At 51.9% G+C, this 19,113-nt stretch overlaps 1 protein-coding gene across 1 annotated transcript in view; it reads right to left on the bottom strand.

The window, feature by feature from the left end:
* Positions 1-17,356: 17,356 nt before the first annotated feature.
* Positions 17,357-19,113, bottom strand: part of LOC139254780 (zinc fingers and homeoboxes protein 1-like) — a 24,116-nt gene continuing 22,359 nt past the window's right edge. Inside the window, exon 2 of the mRNA XM_070873801.1 lies at positions 17,357-19,113. This exon is cut by the window's right edge and continues 981 nt beyond it. Coding sequence (XP_070729902.1) covers positions 17,357-19,113 — 1,757 coding nt within the window.

Genomic DNA, 19,113 nt, shown 5'->3' on the forward strand with positions numbered 1-19,113 from the left:
GTGCCACTAAATTTATGGTCTTGGCCCTCCAAACTGTGGTCTAGGGTACACGTCGACTATGCAGGCCCATTCTTGAGTAAAATGTTCCTTGTGGTTGTAGATGCGTACTCCAAGTGGATTGAATGTGAGATAATGTCGGCTAGCACGTCCGCTGCCACTACTGAAAGCCTGCGGGCCATGTTTGCCACTCATGGCTTACCCGATGTCCTGGTGAGCGACAACGGGCCATGTTTTACCAGTGCTGAGTTCAAAGAATTCATGAACTGTAACGGGATCAAACATGTCACATCTGCCCCGTTTAAACCAGCGTCCAATGGTGAGGCAGAGAGAACAGTGCAAACCATCAAGCAAGGTTGAAGAGGGTAACTGAAGGCTCACTGCAGACTCACCTATCCTGAGTCCTGCTTAGCTACCGCATGAGACCCCACTCACTCACTGGGATCCCACCTGCTGAACTGCTCATGAAAAGAGCACTTAAGACAAGGCTCTCGTTAGTTCACCATTATTTACATGAACAAGTAGAGAGCAGGCGGCTTCAACAAAGTACATACCATGATAGCGCAAATGTGTCACGCGAGATTGAAATCAATGATCCTGTATTTGTTTTAAATTACAGACAAGGTCCCAAGTGGCTTCCCGGCACTGTCATGGCCAAAGAGGGGAGCAGGGTGTTTCGGGTCAAACGTTCAAATGGACTCATTCACCGGAAACACTTGGACCAAATCAAACTCAGATTCACGGACTACCCTGAGCAACCCACCTTGGACCCTACCTTCTTTGATCCCCCAACATACACACCAGTGGCAACCAGCACCACGGTTGACCATGAAACAGAACCCATCATCCACAGCAGCTCTGCAGGGCCCAACACACCAGGCAGCCCAGCGAAGGCCAGCTGCACAGCAGCCCAGCGAGTGCCCAACAAATAATTCAACCACACCAGCTTTCACACTGAGACGATCAACCAGGGCAAGAAGGGTCCCAGATTGACTCACACTGTAAATAGTTACACTATTGACATGGTGGGGGGGGGGGGGGGGGAGTGTTATATATGTGGACTTGTATTTACTCTTACTGCCACCAGAGGGCTCATCCCCTGGAGTCCCAAGGGATCCCATAATCACTTGGGAGCACAGGTATTTAGGGAGGCCTCACAGGTTGGAGAGGCACTCTGGAGACCTGCAATAAAAGACGAAGGTCACACTTTACTTTGAGCTCACAGTGTTCAGTCTGACTCTCCATGTCATGGTACATCAGTCATTGAAGGTTGGCATGCAGGAACAGCAGGCGGTTAAGAAAGCAAATGGCATGTTGGCCTTCATAGCGAGGGGATTTGAGTACAGGGGCAGGGAGGTGTTGCTACAGTTGTACAGGGCCTTGGTGAGGCCACACCTGGAATATTGTGTACAGTTTTGGTCTCCTAACTTGAGGAAGGACATTCTTGCGATTGAGGGAGTGCAGCGAAGATTCACCAGACTGATTCCCGGGATGGCGGGACTGACATATCAAGAAAGACTGGATCAACTGGGCTTGTATTCACTGGAGTTCAGAAGAATGAGAGGGGATCTCATAGAAACGTTTAAAATTCTGACGGGTTTAGACAGGTTAGATGCGGGAAGAATGTTCCCAATGTTGGGGAAGTCCAGAACCAGGGGTCACAGTCTAAGGATAAGGGGTAAGCCATTTAGGACCGAGATGAGGAGAAACTTCTTCCTGAACCTGTGGAATTCTCTACCACAGAAAGTTATTGAGGCCAATTCACTAAATATATTCAAAAAGGAGTTAGATGAAGTCCTTACTACTAGGGGGATCAAGGGGTATGGCGAGAAAGCAGGAATGGGGTACTGAAGTTGCATGTTCAGCCATGAACTCATTGAATGGTGGTGCAGGCTCGAAGGGCCGAATGGCCTGCTCCTGCACCTATTTTCTATGTTTCTATACACTACACATACCATCCGGACCTGGGGTTTTATTCTCTTTTAGTCTTGCTCGTTTATCAATTATATTCTCCCTTTCGATCCCAACTGTATTAATATTCCTTTTAAGCTCACCCTCCAGTGAAGTGTCTATTTTGTTATCTTCTTCAGTAAAAACTGAAGAAAAGAAGTTATTCAAAACTTCTGCCATTTCTCTGTCATTACCTGTGAGTTTATCTTGCTCATCCTTTAGTGGCCCTATCCTACTTTAATTTTCCTTTTCTTAATTATTTGTTTCAATAGAATACTATTACTTCTTTATAAATTGCTTGATAATTTGATTTCATAATTTCTCTGCCTTAATGTGGAGAGATGTGAAGTTATCCACTTTGGTAGGAAAAATAGAAAAACAGAGTATTTTTAAACGGTGAGAGATTGGGAAATGTTGGTGTTCAGAGGGACCTGGGTGTCCTTGTACACCAATCACTGAACGTTAACATGCAGGTACAACAAGTGATTAAGAAAGCAAATGGTATTTTGGCCTTTATTACAGGAGGATTGAGTCTAAGAGTAAAGACGTCTTACTGCGATTATATCGGGCCCTGGTGAGACCACACCTGGAGTATTGTGCACAGTTTGGGTCTCCTTACCTAAGGAAGGATATACTTGCCATAGAGGGAGTGCGGTGAAGGTTCACCAGACTGATTCCTGGGATGGGGGGGATTGTCCTATGAGGAGAGATTGAGTAGACTGGGCCGATATTCTCTGGAGTTTAGAAGAATGAGAGGTGATCTCATTGAAACATACAACATTCGGACAGGGCTTGACAGGGTAGATGCAGGGAGGGTGTTTCCCCCCCGGGGCTGGGGAGTCTAGAACCAGGGGTCACAATCTCAGAATAAGGGGTCGGCCATTTAGGACTGAGATGAGGAGAAACTTCTTCACTCAGAGGGTGGTGAATCTTTGGAATTCTCTGCCCCAGAGGGCTGTGGAGGCTCAGTCTTTGAGTATATTCAAGGCCAAGATCGATAGATTTTTGGATATTAAGGGAATCGAGGGATATGGGGACAGTGCAGGAAAGTGGAGTTGAGATCGAAGATCAGCCGTGATCTTATTGAATTGTGGAGCGGGCTCGAGGGGCCGAATGGCCGACTCCTGCTCCTAATTCTTATGTACTTATGTTCCTTTATGGTTTTTAACCTCTCTCCTAAGTTTGTATTCCCTTCTGTCCTCTCCTTTACTATCTAAGTAGTTCTTATATGACTTTTTCTTTAGATTCAATTTCGCCGTTAGTTCTTTACTCATCTACGGTGCCCGATAATTAAATTGCTTGTTTTTGGCTTTTAGTGGAATACATTTCTCTTGAACTCTATCGATTACCCATTGAAAGATTTCCCACTGTTTTTCTCCCCGTTTACCTTCTTTAGTTCCACCCACATTTCCTCTCTTTTCCAATCTATTACCTTAGTCTTTGTCCTACTTACATCACTCTCAGTCCTAATCTTGATCCTTGCTATGTTGTAATCACTAAGATGCTCTCCCACTCTTGCTTCTCCTATCTGTTCTGGTTCATTGCCCATTACAAGATCCAGCAGTGATTCTTCGCAGGCCGACTCAGAAGCTGCCCAGCCTAATCCCACTTTCCTGCTCTGGGTCCGTAGCCTTGTAGATTACGGCATTTCAGGTGCACATCCAAGTACTTTTTAAATGTGGTGAGGGTTTCTGCCTCTACCACCCTTTCAGGCGGTGAGTTCCAGACCCCCACCACCCTCTGGGTGAAGAAATTTCCCCTCAAATCCCCTCTGAACCTCCCCCCAATTACTTTAAATCTATGCCCCCTGGTTGTTGACCCCTCTGCTAAGGGAAATAGGTCCTTCCTATCCACTCTATCCAGGCCCCTCACAATTTTATACACCTCAATGAGGTCTCCCCTCAGCCTCCTCTGTTCCAAAGAAAACAACCTAAACCGATCCAATCTTTCCTCATCGCTAAAATTCTCCCGTCCCCGCAACATCCTCATAAATCTCCTCTGTACCCTCTCTAGTGCAATCACATCTTTCCTGTTGGGGAGGAGTTAAACTAATATGGCAGGGGGATGGGAACCAATGCAGGGAGTCAGAGGGAAACAAAATAGAGACAGAAGCAAAAGACAGAAAGGAGATGAGTAAAAGTGGAGGGCAGAGAAACCCAAGGCAAAAAACAAAAAGGACCAATGTACAGCAAAATTCTAAAGAGTCAAAGTGTAATAAAAAGGCAAGCCTGAAAGCTCGGTGCCTCAATGCGAGGAGTATTCGGAACCCAGGAGAGGGCTCTGAGCTAGTTAGAGTGGGTGAGAGTGCAGATGAACAGGACCCCAAGAAAGAATGCAAAAGGCAGGATGCAACAGAGCAGAGTAGCACTGGGGTAAGTGTAAACCACAAGGTGATAGGAAGGGACAATATGTATAAATATAAAGGGGCTGCAGGAGAGGTCAAAACTAAAAATCATGGTTTAAAAACTAGTATTAAAACACTCTACCTAAACGCACGCAGCATTCGAAATAAAGTAAATGAGTTGATGGCACAAATCATTACAAATGGGTATAATTTGGTGGCCATTACAGAAACATGGTTGCAGGGTGGCCAAGACTGGGAATTAAACATACAGGGGTATCTGACAATTCGGAAGGATAGATAAGAAGGGAAAGGAGGTGGGGTAGCTCTGTTAATAAAGGATGATATCAGGGCAGTTGTGAGAGATGATATTGGCTCTAATGAACAAAATGTTGAATCATTGTGGGTGGAGATTAGAGATAGTAAGGGGGAAAAGTCACTGGTGGGCGTAGTTTATAGGCCCCCAAATAATAACTTCACGGTGGGGCGGACAATAATCAAGGGAATAATAGAGGCATGTGAAAAAGGAACGGCAGTAATCATGGGGGATTTTAACCTACATATCGATTGGTCAAATCAAATCGCACGGGGTAGCCTGGAGGAGGAATTCATAGAATGCATACGGGATTGTTTCTTAGAACAGCATGTTACAGAACCTACAAGGGAGCAAGCTATCTTAGATCTGGTCCTGTGAAATGAGACAGGAATAATAAATGATCTCCTAGTAAAAGATCCTCTCGGAATAAGTGATCACAGTATGGTTGAATTTGTAATACAGATTGAGGATGAGGAAGTAGTGTCTCAAACGAACGTACTATGCTTAAACAAAGGGGACTACAGTGGGATGAGGGCAGAGTTAGCTAAAGTAGACTGGGAACACAGTCTAAACGGTGGCACAATTGAGGAACAGTGGAGGACTTTTAAGGAGCTCTTTCATAGTGCTCAACAAAAATATATTCCAGTGAAAAAGAAGGGCAGTAAGAGAAGGGATAACCAGCCGTGGATAACCAAGGAAATAAAGGAGAGTATCAAATTAAAAACCAATGCGTATAAGGTGGCCAAGGTTAGTGGGAAACTAGAAGAATGGGAAAATTTTAAACGACAGCAAAGAATGACTAAGAAAGCAATAAAGAAAGGAAAGATGGATTACAAAAGCAAACTTGCGCAAAACATAAAAACAGATAGTGAAAGCTTTTACAGATATATAAAACGGAAAAGAGTGACTAAAGTAAATGTTGGTCCCTTAGAAGATGAGAAGGAGGATTTAATAATGGGAAATGTGGAAATGGCTGAGACCGTAAACAATTATTTTGCTTCGGTCTTCACAGTGGAAGACACAAAAGCCATGCCAAAAATTGCTGGTCACAGGAATGTGGGAAGGGAGGACCTTGAGACAATCACTACCACTAGGGGGGTAGTGCTGGACAGGCTAATGGGACTCAAGGTAGACAAGTCCCCATAGTCCTGATGAAATGCATCCCAGGGTATTAAAAGAGATGGCGGAAGTTATAGCAGATGCATTCGTTAGAATCTACCAAAATTCTCTGGACTCTGGGGAGGTACCATCGGATTGGAAAGCAGCTAATGTAACGCCTGTTTAAAAAAGGGGGCAGACAAAAGGCAGGTAACTATAGGCCAGTTAGTTTAACATCTGTAGTGGGGAAAATGCTTGAAGCTATCATTAAGGAAGAAATAGCAGGACATCTAGATAGGAATAGTGCAATCAAGCAGACGCAACATGGATTCATGAAGGGGAAATCATGTTTAACTAATTTACTGGAATTCTTTGAGGATATAACGAGCATGGTAGATAGAGGTGTACCGATGGATGTGGTGTATTTAGATTTCCAAAAGGCATTCGATAAGGTGCCACACAAAAGGTTACTGCAGAAGATAAAGGTACGCAGAGTCAGAGGAAATGTATTAGCATGGATCGAGAATTGGCTGGCTAACAGAAAGCAGAGAGTTGGGATAAATGGGTCCTTTTCGGGTTGGAAATCGGTGGTTAGTGGTGTGCCACAGGGATCGGTGCTGGGACCACAACTGTTTACAATATACATAGATGACTTGGAAGAGGGGACGGAGTGTAGTGTAACAAAATTTGCAGATGACACAAAGATTAGTGGGAAAGCGGGTTGTGTAGAGGACATAGAGAGGCTGCAAAGAGATTTAGATCGGTTAAACGAATGGGCTAAGGTTTGGCAGATGGAATACAATGTCGGAAAATGTGAGGTCATCCACCTTGGGAAAAAAAACAGTAAAAGGGAATATTATTTGAATGGGGAGAAATTACAACATGCTGCAGTGCAGAGGGACCTGGGGGTCCTTGTGCATGAATCCCAAAAAGTTAGTTTGCAGGTGCAGCAGGTAATCGGGAAGGCGAATGGAATGTTGGCCTTCATTGCGAGAGGGATGGAGTACAAAAGCAGGGAGGTCCTGCTGCAACTGTACAGGGTATTGGTGAGGCCGCACCTGGAGTACTGCGTGCAGTTTTGGTCACCTTACTTAAGGAAGGATATACTAGCTTTGGAGGGGGTACAGAGATGATTCACTGGGCTGATTCCGGAGATGAGGGGTTACCTTATGATGATAGATTGAGTAGACTGGGTCTTTACTTGTTGGAGTTCAGAAGGATGAGGGGTGATATTATAGAAACATTTAAAATAATGGAAGGGTTAGACAAGATAGAGGCAGAGAGGTTGTTTCCACGGGTCGGGGAGACTAGAACTAGGGGGCACAGCCTCAAAATACGGGGGAGCCAATTTAAAACCGAGTTGAGAAGGAATTTCTTCTCCCAGAGGGTTGTGAAACTGTGGAATTCTCTGCCCAAGGAAGCAGTTGAGGCTGGCTCATTGAATGTATTCAAGTCACAGATAGATAGATTTTTAACCAACAAGGGAATTAAGGGTTACGGGGAGCGGGCGGGTAAGTGGAGCTGAGTCCACGGCCAGATCAGCCATGATCTTGTTGAATGGCGGAGCAGGCTCGAGGGGCTAGATGGCCTACTCCTGTTCCTAATTCTTATGTTCTTATGTAATGCGGTGACCAAAACTGCACGCAGTTCTCCAGCTGTGGCCTAACCAGTGTTTTACATCGTTCAAGCATAACCTCCCTTTCTTGTTGTAAATTTTATGCGAAAGGAGTCGTGTATACACGGTAAAACCGTGATTCCTTTTTCTCCTTTCGTGTTCCTTGCTGTCAGTTTATTTAGGGGCAGTTGAAATCTCCCTTGGTTATTATTCTATGACTGCTACTCACCTCGTAAATTTGCGCACATATTTCTTCCTCCAATTCCCATTCACTATTTGGTGGTCTATAATACTTCCCTATTAGGATTCTGGGACCCTTGGGGTCGAAGTTCGGCACTGCCATTTTTGAGGCGGTGCCATCGCCCGCGTGCTGATTTTACCGCCAGGCGTTAGGTGCAGGCTCAAACTGCCAAATTCAGTTTGTCCGCCCAAAGACGAGAGAGCAGCACTAACAAGCGGTGTTGAGCACTCATCCTTGGGCGCCAGCGGGGCGGGAGCTCAGGAGGCCCACTCAATTTCACAACGGGAGGCTGAAGAAACTGGAAAGAAAAGAAACGAGAACTTCTCCGACCCACACACACACTTCCCCACTCTGACAACTCCTGAAAAAAATGCAGAAATAAAGAAAGAAAAAAAACTGACTTTGCTTCCTGGGTGATCCCGCCCGAGATTCGCTTGGTGCCTCCATCAAACAATCAACTGAATTTCTCTGGAGGTATGGACGCTGCTTACCGTCAACGGTAGGCCTTTGCCGCCGCTTAGTCGCCTTCTCCGGCGGTAACGGGTGGCGTGAGGAACTTAATTTTGACCCCCCTTATCTTTTAACACAATGCCTATAGGTTCTGGATCTATCTTACTGCTAGTTATATCATCTTGTTCGACTGCCATTATGTTATTTTTAACTAGTACAGCGACTCTAGCTCCCCTCCCTTTCCACCCTAAATGACATGTCCTGCAATAGTTAATTGCCAATCCTGTTTACTCTGTATCTAAACCAGGCAGCAACTTTCCTGGGAGTGTTTGATGGGACAGTGTAGAGGGAGCTTTACTCTGTATCTAACAAATGCTGTACCTGCCCTGGGAGTGTTTGATGGGACAGTGTAGAGGGAGCTTTACTCTGTATCTAACACATGCTGTACCTCCCCTGGGAGTGTTTGATGGGACAGTGTAGAGGGAGCTTTACTCTGTATCTAACCCCGTGCTGTACCTGCCCTGAGAGTGTTTGACGGGACAGTGTAGAGGGAGCTTTACTCTGAATCTAACCCCGTGCTGTACCTGCCCTGGGAATGTTTGATGGGACAGTGTAGAGGGAGCTTTACTCTGTATCTAACCCCCTTTACCTGCCCTGGGAGTGTGTGATGGGACAGTGTAGAGGGAGCTTTACTCTGTATCTAACCCCCTGTACCTTCCCTGGGAGTGTTTGATGGGACAGTGTAGAGGGAGCTTTACTCTGTATCTAACACATGCTGTATCTGCCCTGGGAGTGTTTGATGGGACAGTGTAGAGGGAGCTTTACTCTGTATCTAACCCGTGCTGTACCTGCCCTGAGAGTGTTTGACAGGACAGTGTAGAGGGAGCTTTACTCTGTATCTAACCCCGTGCTGTACCTGCCCTGGGAGTGTTTGATGGGACAGTTTAGAGGGAGCTTTACCCTGAATCTAACGTGTGCTGTACCTGCCCTGGGAGTGTTTGATGGGACAGTGTCGAGGGAGCTTTACTCTGTATCTAACCCCATGCTGTACCTGCCCTGGGAGTGTGTGATGGGACAGTGTAGAGGGAGCTTTACTCTATCTAACCCTGTGCTGTACCTGCCCTGGGAGTGTTTGATGGGACAGTGTAAAGGGAGCTTTACTCTGTATCTAACCCATGCTGTACGTGCCCTGGGAGTGTTTGACGGGACAGTGTAGAGGGAGCTTTACTCTGTATCTAAACCCGTGCTGTACCTGCCCTGGGAGTGTTTGATGGGACAGTGTAGAGGGAGCTTTACTCTGTATCTAACCCGTGCTGTACCTGCCCTGGGAGTGTTTGATGGGACAGTGTAGAGGGAGCTTTACTCTGTATCTAACCCCGTGCTGTACCTGCCCTGGGAGTGTTTGATGGGACAGTGTAGAGGGAGCTTTACTCTGTATCTAACCCCGTGCTGTACCTGCCCTGGGAGTGTTTGATGGGACTGTAGAGGGAGCTTTACTCTGTATCTAACCCGTGCTGTACCTGCCCTGACAGTGTTTGGCGGGACAGTGTAGAGGGAGCTTTACTCTGTATCTAACCCATGCTGTACCTGCCCTGGGAGTGTTTGATGGGACAGTGTAGAGGGAGCTTTACTCTGTATCTAACCCCCTGTACCTGCCCTGGGAGTGTTTGATGGGACAGTGTCGAGGGAGCTTTACTCTGTATCTAACCCCATGCTGTACCTGCCCTGGGAGTGTTTGACGGGACAGTGTAGAGGGAGCTTTACCCTGAATCTAACGTGTGCTGTACCTGCCCTGGGAGTGTTTGATGGGACAGTGTAGAAGGAGCTTTACTCTGTATCTAACCCCGTGCTGTACCTGCCCTGGGAGTGTTTGACGGGACAGTGTAGAGGGAGCTTTACCCTGAATCTAACGTGTGCTGTACCTGCCCTGGGAGTGTTTGACGGGACAGTGTAGAGGGAGCTTTACCCTGAATCTAACATGTGCTGTACCTGCCCTGGGAATGTTTAATGGGACAGTGTAGAGGGAGCTTTACTCTGTATCCAACGCCCTGTACCTGCCCTGGGAGTGTTTGATGGGACAGTGTCGAGGGAGCTTTACTCTGTATCTAACCCCATGCTGTACCTGCCCTGGGAGTGTTTGATGGGACAGTGTAGAGGGAGCTTTACTCTGTATCTAACCCCGTGCTGTACCTGCCCTGGGAGTGTTTGATGGGACAGTGTAGAGGGAGCTTTACTCTGTATCTAACCCGTGCTGTACCTGCCCTGAGAGTGTTTGACGGGACAGTGTAGAGCGAGCTTTACTCTGTATCTAACCCATGCTGTACCTGCCCTGGGAGTGTTTGATGGGACAGTGTAGAGGGAGCTTTACTCTGTATCTAACCCCCTGTACCTGCCCTGAGATTGTTTGACGGGACAGTGTAGAGGGAGCTTTACTCTGTATCTAACCCCGTGCTGTACCTGCCCTGGGAGTGTTTGACGGGACAGTGTAGAGGGAGCTTTACCCTGAATCTAACGTGTGCTGTACCTGCCCTGGGAGTGTTTGATGGGACAGTGTAGAGGGAGCTTTACTCTGTATCTAACCCCGTGCTGTACCTGCCCTGGGAGCGTTTGATGGGACAGTGTAGAGGGAGCTTTACTCTGTATCTAACCCGTGCTGTACCTGTCCTGGGAGTGTTTGATGGGACAGTGTAGAGGGAGCTTTACTCTGTATCTAACCCCGTGCTGTACCTGCTCTGGGAGTGTTTGATGGGACAGTGTAGAGGGAGCTTTACTCTGAATCTAACCCCGTGCTGTACCTGCCCTGGGACTGTTTGATGGGACAGTGTAGAGGGAGCTTTACTCTGTATCTAACCCGTGCCGTACCTGCCCTGAGAGTGTTTGACGGGACAGTGTAGAGGGAGCTTTACTCTGTATCTAACCCGTGCTGTACCTGCCCTGGGAGTGTTTGATGGGACAGTGTAGAGGGAGCTTTACTCTGTATCTAACCCCGTGCTGTACCTGCCCTGGGAGTGTTTGATGGGACAGTGTAGAGGGAGCTTTACTCTGTATCTAACCCCGTGCTGTACCTGCCCTGGGAGTGTTTGATGGGACAGTGTAGAGGGAGCTTTACTCTGTATCTAACCCCCTGTACCTGCCCTGGGAGTGTTTGATGGGACAGTGTCGAGGGAGCTTTACTCTGTATCTAACCCCCTGTACCTGCCCTGGAAGTGTTTGATCGGACAGTGTAGAGGGAGCTTTACTCTGTATCTAACCCCGTGCTGTACCTGCTCTGGGAGTGTTTGATGGGACAGTGTAGAGGGAGCTTTACTCTGTATCTAACCCCCTGTACCTGCCCTGGGAGTGTTTGATGGGACAGTGTAGAGGGAGCTTTACCCTGAATCTAACGTGTGCTGTACCTGCCCTGGGAGTGTTTGACGGGACGGTGTGGGTTAAAGCTCTTTGCGTCCTCCAATTCTAGCCTTTTGCGCATCCTCGATTTTCATTGCTCCAACATTGGTGGCCGTGCTTTTCCGCTGCCTGGGCCCTATCTGGAATTTCCTTCCTAAACCTCCTCCATTACATCGCTCCTGAAAACCCCTCTCTTTGACCAAGCTGTTGGTCACCTGTCTGAGTATTACTATTTGGCTCAGTGTTAAATTTTGTATAACGCTCCTGTGAAGTGCCTTTACAACGTTCAGAGCATTGCATAAATGGAAATTGTTGTAAAGCCCCCTTTACACCAAAAAAGTGCGTCAACAGGAAGAAACATCAGAAATAGGAGCAGGAGTCGGCCATTCGGCCTCCCCGAGCCTGCTCCACCATTTAATAAGATCACGGCTGATCCGATCATGGACTCAGATCCACTTCCCCGCCCGTTCCCCATAACCCTTTACTCCCTTATCGCTCAAAAATCTGTCTATCTCCGCCTTAAATATATTCAATGACCCAGCCTCCACAGCTCTCTGGGGCAGAGAATTCCACAGATTTACAACCCTCTGAGAAGAAATTTCTCCTCATCTCTGTCTTAAATGGGCGATCCCTTATTCTGAAACTATGCTCCTAGTTCTAGATTCCCTCTCGGAATCTTATACATTTCAATAAGACCACCTCTCATTCTTCTAAACTCCAATGAGCCTTGGCCCAATCTGCTCAACCTTTCTTCATAAGACAACGCTTTCATCTCAGGATCTTCTGAACCTTCTCTGTGAACTGCCTCCAACGCAAGTATATCCTCCTTAAATAAGGAGACCAAAACTTCACGCAGTACTCCAGGCGTCGTCTCACCAACACCCTCTACAGTTGACCATCAGCGGCAGGTCAGGGCCTTCAAAGGTGCAGCGGCCTGGGAGCAGTGTGGCGACCTGACCTGCGAGAGAACACTAGCGGCAGGTCGGGGCCATAAAAGGTGCGTACCACTCCAGGGAGCTGTGCGAGCTGGTGCAGGAGGGCGACCGGATTGGATGTCACCATAACCCAGGTCGGTGATTGGAGCCTGGGCAGGTACAGCAGGAGCGGCGAGGTCGAGGCAAAGGTGTGACATGATCGGGGCCCAGGAGAGACGTCAGTTCGGGGCCCAGGAGTAGCACGGGCCCAGGAGTAGCACGGGCCAGCCCACAAGCCCACAGTTGTCCTGGTTAACCCTTGCCACTGGACCAAGACCTAGCTCGGTCAAGCCCGTGTGGTGGCTGGTGTGTAACGGCCACCCCACGTTAAAACAATCCACTCACAGGCATCTTCCACCCTTCAACATGTAGTTCGGGACCTGGAATATTAGGTCCTTCGTTGAAACACCTGTGAACTCATCAACTGTGAAGCGGGTCATTTTTGATTCGAGGGACCACCTAAGAAGTACAGTTGTAGCAGGACTTCCCTACTTTTAAACTCTATCACCCTTGCAATAAGGGCCAACATTCCATTTGCCTTCCAGATTACTTGCTGTACCTGCATACTAACTTTTTGTGTTTCATGTACAGGGAACCCCACAAATCCCACTGTACCAGAGCATTCTATAGACTCTCTCCATTTAAATAATAATTAAAAAAAAAATTTCCTACCAAAGTGGATAACCTCACATTTTCCCACATTATATTCCATCTGCCAAATTTTTGCCCAATCACTTAGCCTATCAACTTAGCCTATCTTGCCCACTCACTTAGCCTATCTTGCCCACTCACTTAGCCTATCTTGCCCACTCAGTTAGCCTATCTTGTCCACTCAGTTAGCCTATCTTGCCCAGTCACTTAGCCTATCTTGCCCAATCGGTTAGCCTATCTTGCCCACTCAATTAGCCTATCTTGCCCAATCACTTAGCCTATCTTTCCCAATCACTTAGCCTATCTTGCCCACTCAGTTAGCCTATCTTATCCAATCACTTAGCCTATCTTGCCCAATCACTTAGCCTATCTTGCCCACTCACTTAGCCTATCTTGCCCAATCACTTCGCCTATCTTGCCCACTCAGTTAGCCTATCTTATCCAATCACTTAGCCTATCTTGCCCAATCACTTAGCCTATCTTGCCCAATCACTTCGCCTATCTTGCCCACTCAGTTAGCCTATCTTATCCAATCACTTAGCCTATCTTGCCCACTCACTTAGCCTATCTTGCCCAATCACTTAGCCTATCTTGCCCACTCACTTAGCCTATCTTGCCCACTCACTTAGCCTATCTTGCCCAATCACTTAGCCTATCTTGCCCACTCACTTAGCCTATCTTGCCTAATCACTTAGCCTATCTTGCCCAATCACTTAGCCTATCTTGTCCACTATGTCCAATGCCACGGGTGATGTACTCGTGCTTTTTTTGTTTAAAAGGAACCGGTGACAAGCTGGTCAGAGTTCGAGGAACTTTCCGAGAAAAAGAAAAGGAGGCAAAACACGAGGCGGGTTGATTTATAAAAGTTTTTTTTGGGAAATCACAACACTTTTCATCAGTCCAAATAATCACTTCGATAAACCCGACGCTAAATGGCTCAGAGACACATCCGGTTCAACGATTTAACTTAACAAATACTTCCAACAAAAACAAGGTGGACCAGGGAGGGGGGGGTGGGGGGGGGGTTAGAAAGCAGATCAGTTCGACGACCAATCACTTCGGCGACTGAGCGGTGGTCGGAGGCTGGTTGACGTCTCGGTGGTCAGGAGACAATTGGTCCGCTTCATAATCCATACAGATGATTCGTTTCCCCAGTGTTCAGTCAGTCGCCGAGTCGAGGAGTGGATGGGGGGTGGGGGGGGGGGGGGGGCTGCGATTACTTTGCCTGGTCGAGGTAAGGTCGTCGTTGGGGGTGAGCTTTGTGGCCCATAAAACCAGGCCACCAACACCGGTCCCCATTTCCACGCAGATAGACCTGGGGTAGCTTATTTCCCTCCCCCCCTTCTTAAACAATCCCCCACCCCCTTGAAGGTGCTGACCCCCTCAATGGGCTACGGATTCCACTGGCGCTAGCCACTCTCCCCCTCCCCTCCTGAAGATGCTGAACTCTTTGCTGGGGTGTGGGTTCCACTGGGCTGCGGAGGTCAACTGATACGCGCCCCTCCCCCCCCACACTGTCTGCACCCCCTCGGCCAGGAGGAGACTGGGTGGGGGGAGGGGAAGATGGCTCCTTCTGCTCTAGTTGGGGCTCAGTACCAGTTGTAGCTACCCCCCACCCCCAGCCCCCCGCAACAGGATCAGCTCAATCAGCACAAGAGCGGAGGAGGAGGATGGAATCTGGACTCTTCCGGCTCGATGTGGGGCTCAATTCCACACCTAGGCGGTGAGAGGGAGGGGGAAATGCTACAAAGCTCTGGCCACAGAATCGCCACCCCCCCAGCCCCCCACACCCGAAGGCACTGGACTGGAGGAGAGATTCCCATTCCGCATGGCGGGAAGAGGTTACCCCCTAGAACAGCGCCTCACACTGGCGAGGGAGGGGAGGGGGCAACACACACACAGTGAGGGGGACACCACTCAAAAACAGTGATGGAGAGCAATGGGGGGGGGGGGTAGGCGAAGGGGGGAGGTGACAACACCCCGGGGGAGGTTGGGGTGAAGGGGGATGGAAGGCTTCCTGACCAGGTAGAGTTGACCCCCCCCCAGACCAGGTAGAGTTGACCCTCCCCCAGACCAGGTAGAGTTGACCCCCCCCCAGACCAGGTAGAGTTGACCCTCCCCCAGACCAGGTAGAGTTGACACCCCCCCCAGACCAGGTAGAGTTGACCCTCCCCCAGACCAGGTAGAGTTGACCCTCCCCCAGACCAGGTAGAGTTGACCCTCCCCCAGACCAGGTAGAGTTGACACCCCCCCCAGACCAGGTAGAGTTGACCCCCCCAGACCAGGTAGAGTTGACCCCCCCCCAGACCAGGTAGAGTTGACACCCCCCCCAGACCAGGTAGAGTTGACCCCCCCAGACCAGGTAGAGTTGACACCCCCCCCAGACCAGGTAGAGTTGGTCCCCCCCAGACCAGGTAGAGTTGGTCCCCCCCAGACCAGGTAGAGTTGACCCACCCCAGACCAGGTAGAGTTGGTCCCCCCCAGACCAGGTAGAGTTGACACCCCCCCCAGACCAGGTAGAGTTGACCCCCCCAGACCAGGTAGAGTTGACACCCCCCCCCAGACCAGGTAGAGTTGGTCCCCCCCAGACCAGGTAGAGTTGGTCCCCCCCAGACCAGGTAGAGTTGACCCCCCCCAGACCAGGTAGAGTTGATCCTCCTCCCAGACCAGGTAGAGTTGACCCCCCCCAGACCAGGTAGAGTTGACCCCCTCCCAGACCAGGTAGAGTTGACCCCCCCCCCAGACCAGGTAGAGTTGACCCCCTCCCAGACCAGGTAGAGTTGACGCCCCCCAGACCAGGTAGAGTTGACCCCCTCCCAGACCAGGTAGAGTTGACCCCCCCCAGACCAGGTAGAGTTGACCCCCTCCCAGACCAGGTAGAGTTGACCCCCCCCCAGACCAGGTAGAGCTGACCCCCTCCCAGACCAGGTAGAGTTGACCCCCTCCCCAGACCAGGTAGAGCTGACCCCCTCCCAGACCAGGTAGAGTTGACCCCCCCCAGACCAGGTAGAGCTGACCCCCTCCCAGACCAGGTAGAGTTGACCCCCCAAGACCAGGTAGAGTTGACACCCGCCCCAGACCAGGTAGAGTTGACCCCCCAAGACCAGGTAGAGTTGACAACCCCCCCAGACCAGGTAGAGTTGACACCCCCCCCCAGACCAGGTAGAGTTGACACCCCCCCCCAGACCAGGTAGAGTTGACACCCCCCCCAGACCAGGTAGAGTTGACCCCCCAAGACCAGGTAGAGTTGACAACCCCCCCAGACCAGGTAGAGTTGACACCCCCCCCCAGACCAGGTAGAGTTGACACCCTCCCCAGACCAGGTAGAGTTGACCCCCCAAGACCAGGTAGAGTTGACCCCCCCCAGACCAGGTAGAGTTGACACCCCCCCAAGAAAGGTAGAGTTGACACCCCTCCCAGACCAGGTAGAGTTGACACCCCCCCAGACCAGGTAGAGTTGACCCCCCAAGACCAGGTAGAGTTGACACCCCCCCCAGACCAGGTAGAGTTGACCCCCCCCCAGACCAGGTAGAGTTGACCCCTCCCAGACCAGGTAGAGTTGACCCCCCCCAGGCCAGGTAGAGTTGACCCCCCCCCAGACCAGGTAGAGTTGACACCCCCCAAGACCAGGTCGAGTTGACCCCCCCCCCAGACCAGGTAGAGTTGACCCCCCCCCCGACCAGGTAGAGTTGAACCCCCTAGACCAGGTAGAGTTGACCCCCCCAGACCAGGTAGAGTTGACCCCCCCCCCCAGACCAGGTAGAGTTGACCCCCCCCCCAGACCAGGTAGAGTTGACCCCCCCCCCCAGACCAGGTAGAGTTGACCCCCCCCCAGACCAGGTAGAGTTGACCCCCCCCCAGACCAGGTAGAGTTGACCCCCCAAGACCAGGTAGAGTTGACACCCCCCCCAGACCAGGTAGAGTTGACCCCCCCCCAGACCAGGTAGAGTTGACCCCTCCCAGACCAGGTAGAGTTGACCCCCCCCAGGCCAGGTAGAGTTGACCCCCCCCAGACCAGGTAGAGTTGACACCCCCCAAGACCAGGTCGAGTTGACCCCCCCCCCAGACCAGGTAGAGTTGACCCCCCCCCCGACCAGGTAGAGTTGAACCCCCTAGACCAGGTAGAGTTGACCCCCCCAGACCAGGTAGAGTTGACCCCCCCCCCAGACCAGGTAGAGTTGACCCCCCCCCCAGACCAGGTAGAGTTGACCCCCCCCCCAGACCAGGTAGAGTTGACCCCCCCCCAGACCAGGTAGAGTTGACCCCCCCCTGACCAGGTAGAGTTGAACCCCCTAGACCAGGTAGCGTTGACCCACCCCCCCACCCCCCGCAGAGGTTAAAGCATCACTCTGACGATGTGGCCCCCGTGCTCCAGCTTCACCTCACTCGGCCCACCGCTCTCCTCCTCCGGCCCATCCTCCTCCGAGCCGCCCTCCTCGCTCACCACGGCCTCCAGCTCCAGGTCCAGTGGCCGGGCTCTCCGTCGGAACCACTCGGCCACCTGTTGGGCGCTCATCCGCGTCTCCACGCATAGCTGGTACAGGTCTTCCTGCCTCAGGCGGCCCCGCTGGCTCAGGTACTCCTCCAGGGGCCCACAGTCTGCTGCCACCGCCCGGGGCCCAGCACCGGCCACAAAGGCTGTGGGGCTGCGATGCACCCACTTGAGCTGCCCGTTCTTCAGGGCGTAGCGCGTGTCGCCGAACCACTGGATGATGTCGGCCCGGGCCAGCCCCGTCCGCTCCACCAGCCGGGTGTAGTCGTCGCCGCTTGGCCACTGCGAGCGCAGGAAGAAAGTCTTCAGGATGGCCAGCTGCTCTTTGGTCTTCCTGGGGCGGCCCGGCGAGGGGGCCGGGGCTTGGCTGGGGGCCTGGGTGCGGTGGGCCGCCATCTCCACGCCGACGGAGCAGTGAGCCGCCGCCGTCTCCATGGCGACCGAACTCCGAGGCAGGCTTGCGGCCTCTTCCTCCTCCTCCTCCTCCTCCTCCTCCTCCTCGGCTTTTCTTTGGTTCGAATCGCCCTGGGCCGCCGGCATGGCCTCGGGGGGAAGCGCTTCTCTGGCTGTCTCCTGGCCTCCCTCCCGGGCAGGCTCGGCCTCTGGCTGGGGCTGCAGCCCGCTGTTGTGCTGCCAGGCCAGGCTCCCGCCCAGGCGCAGCTGGAAGTAGGAGGCGGGCAAGTTGCGCAGCTGGTAGCGGCTGTCGCTGAACCACCTCTTGATCTCCGACTTGCCCAGGCCGGTGCGGGCCTGCAGCCTCCTGGTCTCCGCCTCGTCCGGGTAGCGGTCGCGGGCAAAGCTGCTCTTCAGGGCAGCCAGCTGGTCCTTGGTCTTGCGCCAGCGTCTCTCGCCGGGCAGCGGCGGGGCGCCGGGGAGGCAGCTCCAAGCCTCGGGAGAGTCAGCGCCGTCCGGCGAAGTGCGGGCCTTCTTGGGACTGCCAGGGAGCAGGCACCCTCCTTCGGGCCCCGGGACTTGCTCCCCATTGACGCCGGCGCTTCCTCGGCTGGCCAGGTCCCCGTAGGCCCCGGATAAGGACTGGGGTTCAGCCCGGACGGGCGTGGGGACGAGGACGATCGGGCGGCGGGGATTGTCGGCAAACAGGGCCAGCGGCGGTGGGACGGGCAGCCTCAGCGTGCCCGGCTTGCGCCACAGCTTGTCCCGGGCCTCCCGCACCTCCTCGGGGGTCCAGCTGATGCCGTGCCGCAGCCTCTGCACCATGAACCAGACCCTGACCCGCTCGGCTGGTAGCCCGGCCGACAGGCCACAGTGGGCCAGCTCGGCCGGGCTTGGGTAGGGGAAACGGCTGAAGGCCTCGGCCAGTGGCCCGTCGGTGTCCTGCTCAAGGCCGGGGCCCAGCTCCCGGGGTGCCCCGGGTGCAGCGGGTGGCCCTGGCTGCTTGAGCGAGGAGGAGGAGGAAGAGGAAGATGTGAGTACCACAGGGACCCCGGCCTCAGGGACCTTGATCTCGGGGGCAGGGACGGGCCCAGGCCCAACCACCGCCTCCTCCTGGCCTGGGGTCCGCTCGCCCGCCTCGTCCTCACTAGTCAGGTCAATCTGCACGATGTCCGGCTTCCCCACCTTGCCTTTCTCGCCCTCGCCGA

The sequence above is a fragment of the Pristiophorus japonicus genome, unplaced genomic scaffold, assembly GCF_044704955.1.
Source record: "Pristiophorus japonicus isolate sPriJap1 unplaced genomic scaffold, sPriJap1.hap1 HAP1_SCAFFOLD_575, whole genome shotgun sequence".
In the NCBI taxonomy this organism is placed as follows: domain Eukaryota; kingdom Metazoa; phylum Chordata; class Chondrichthyes; family Pristiophoridae; genus Pristiophorus; species Pristiophorus japonicus.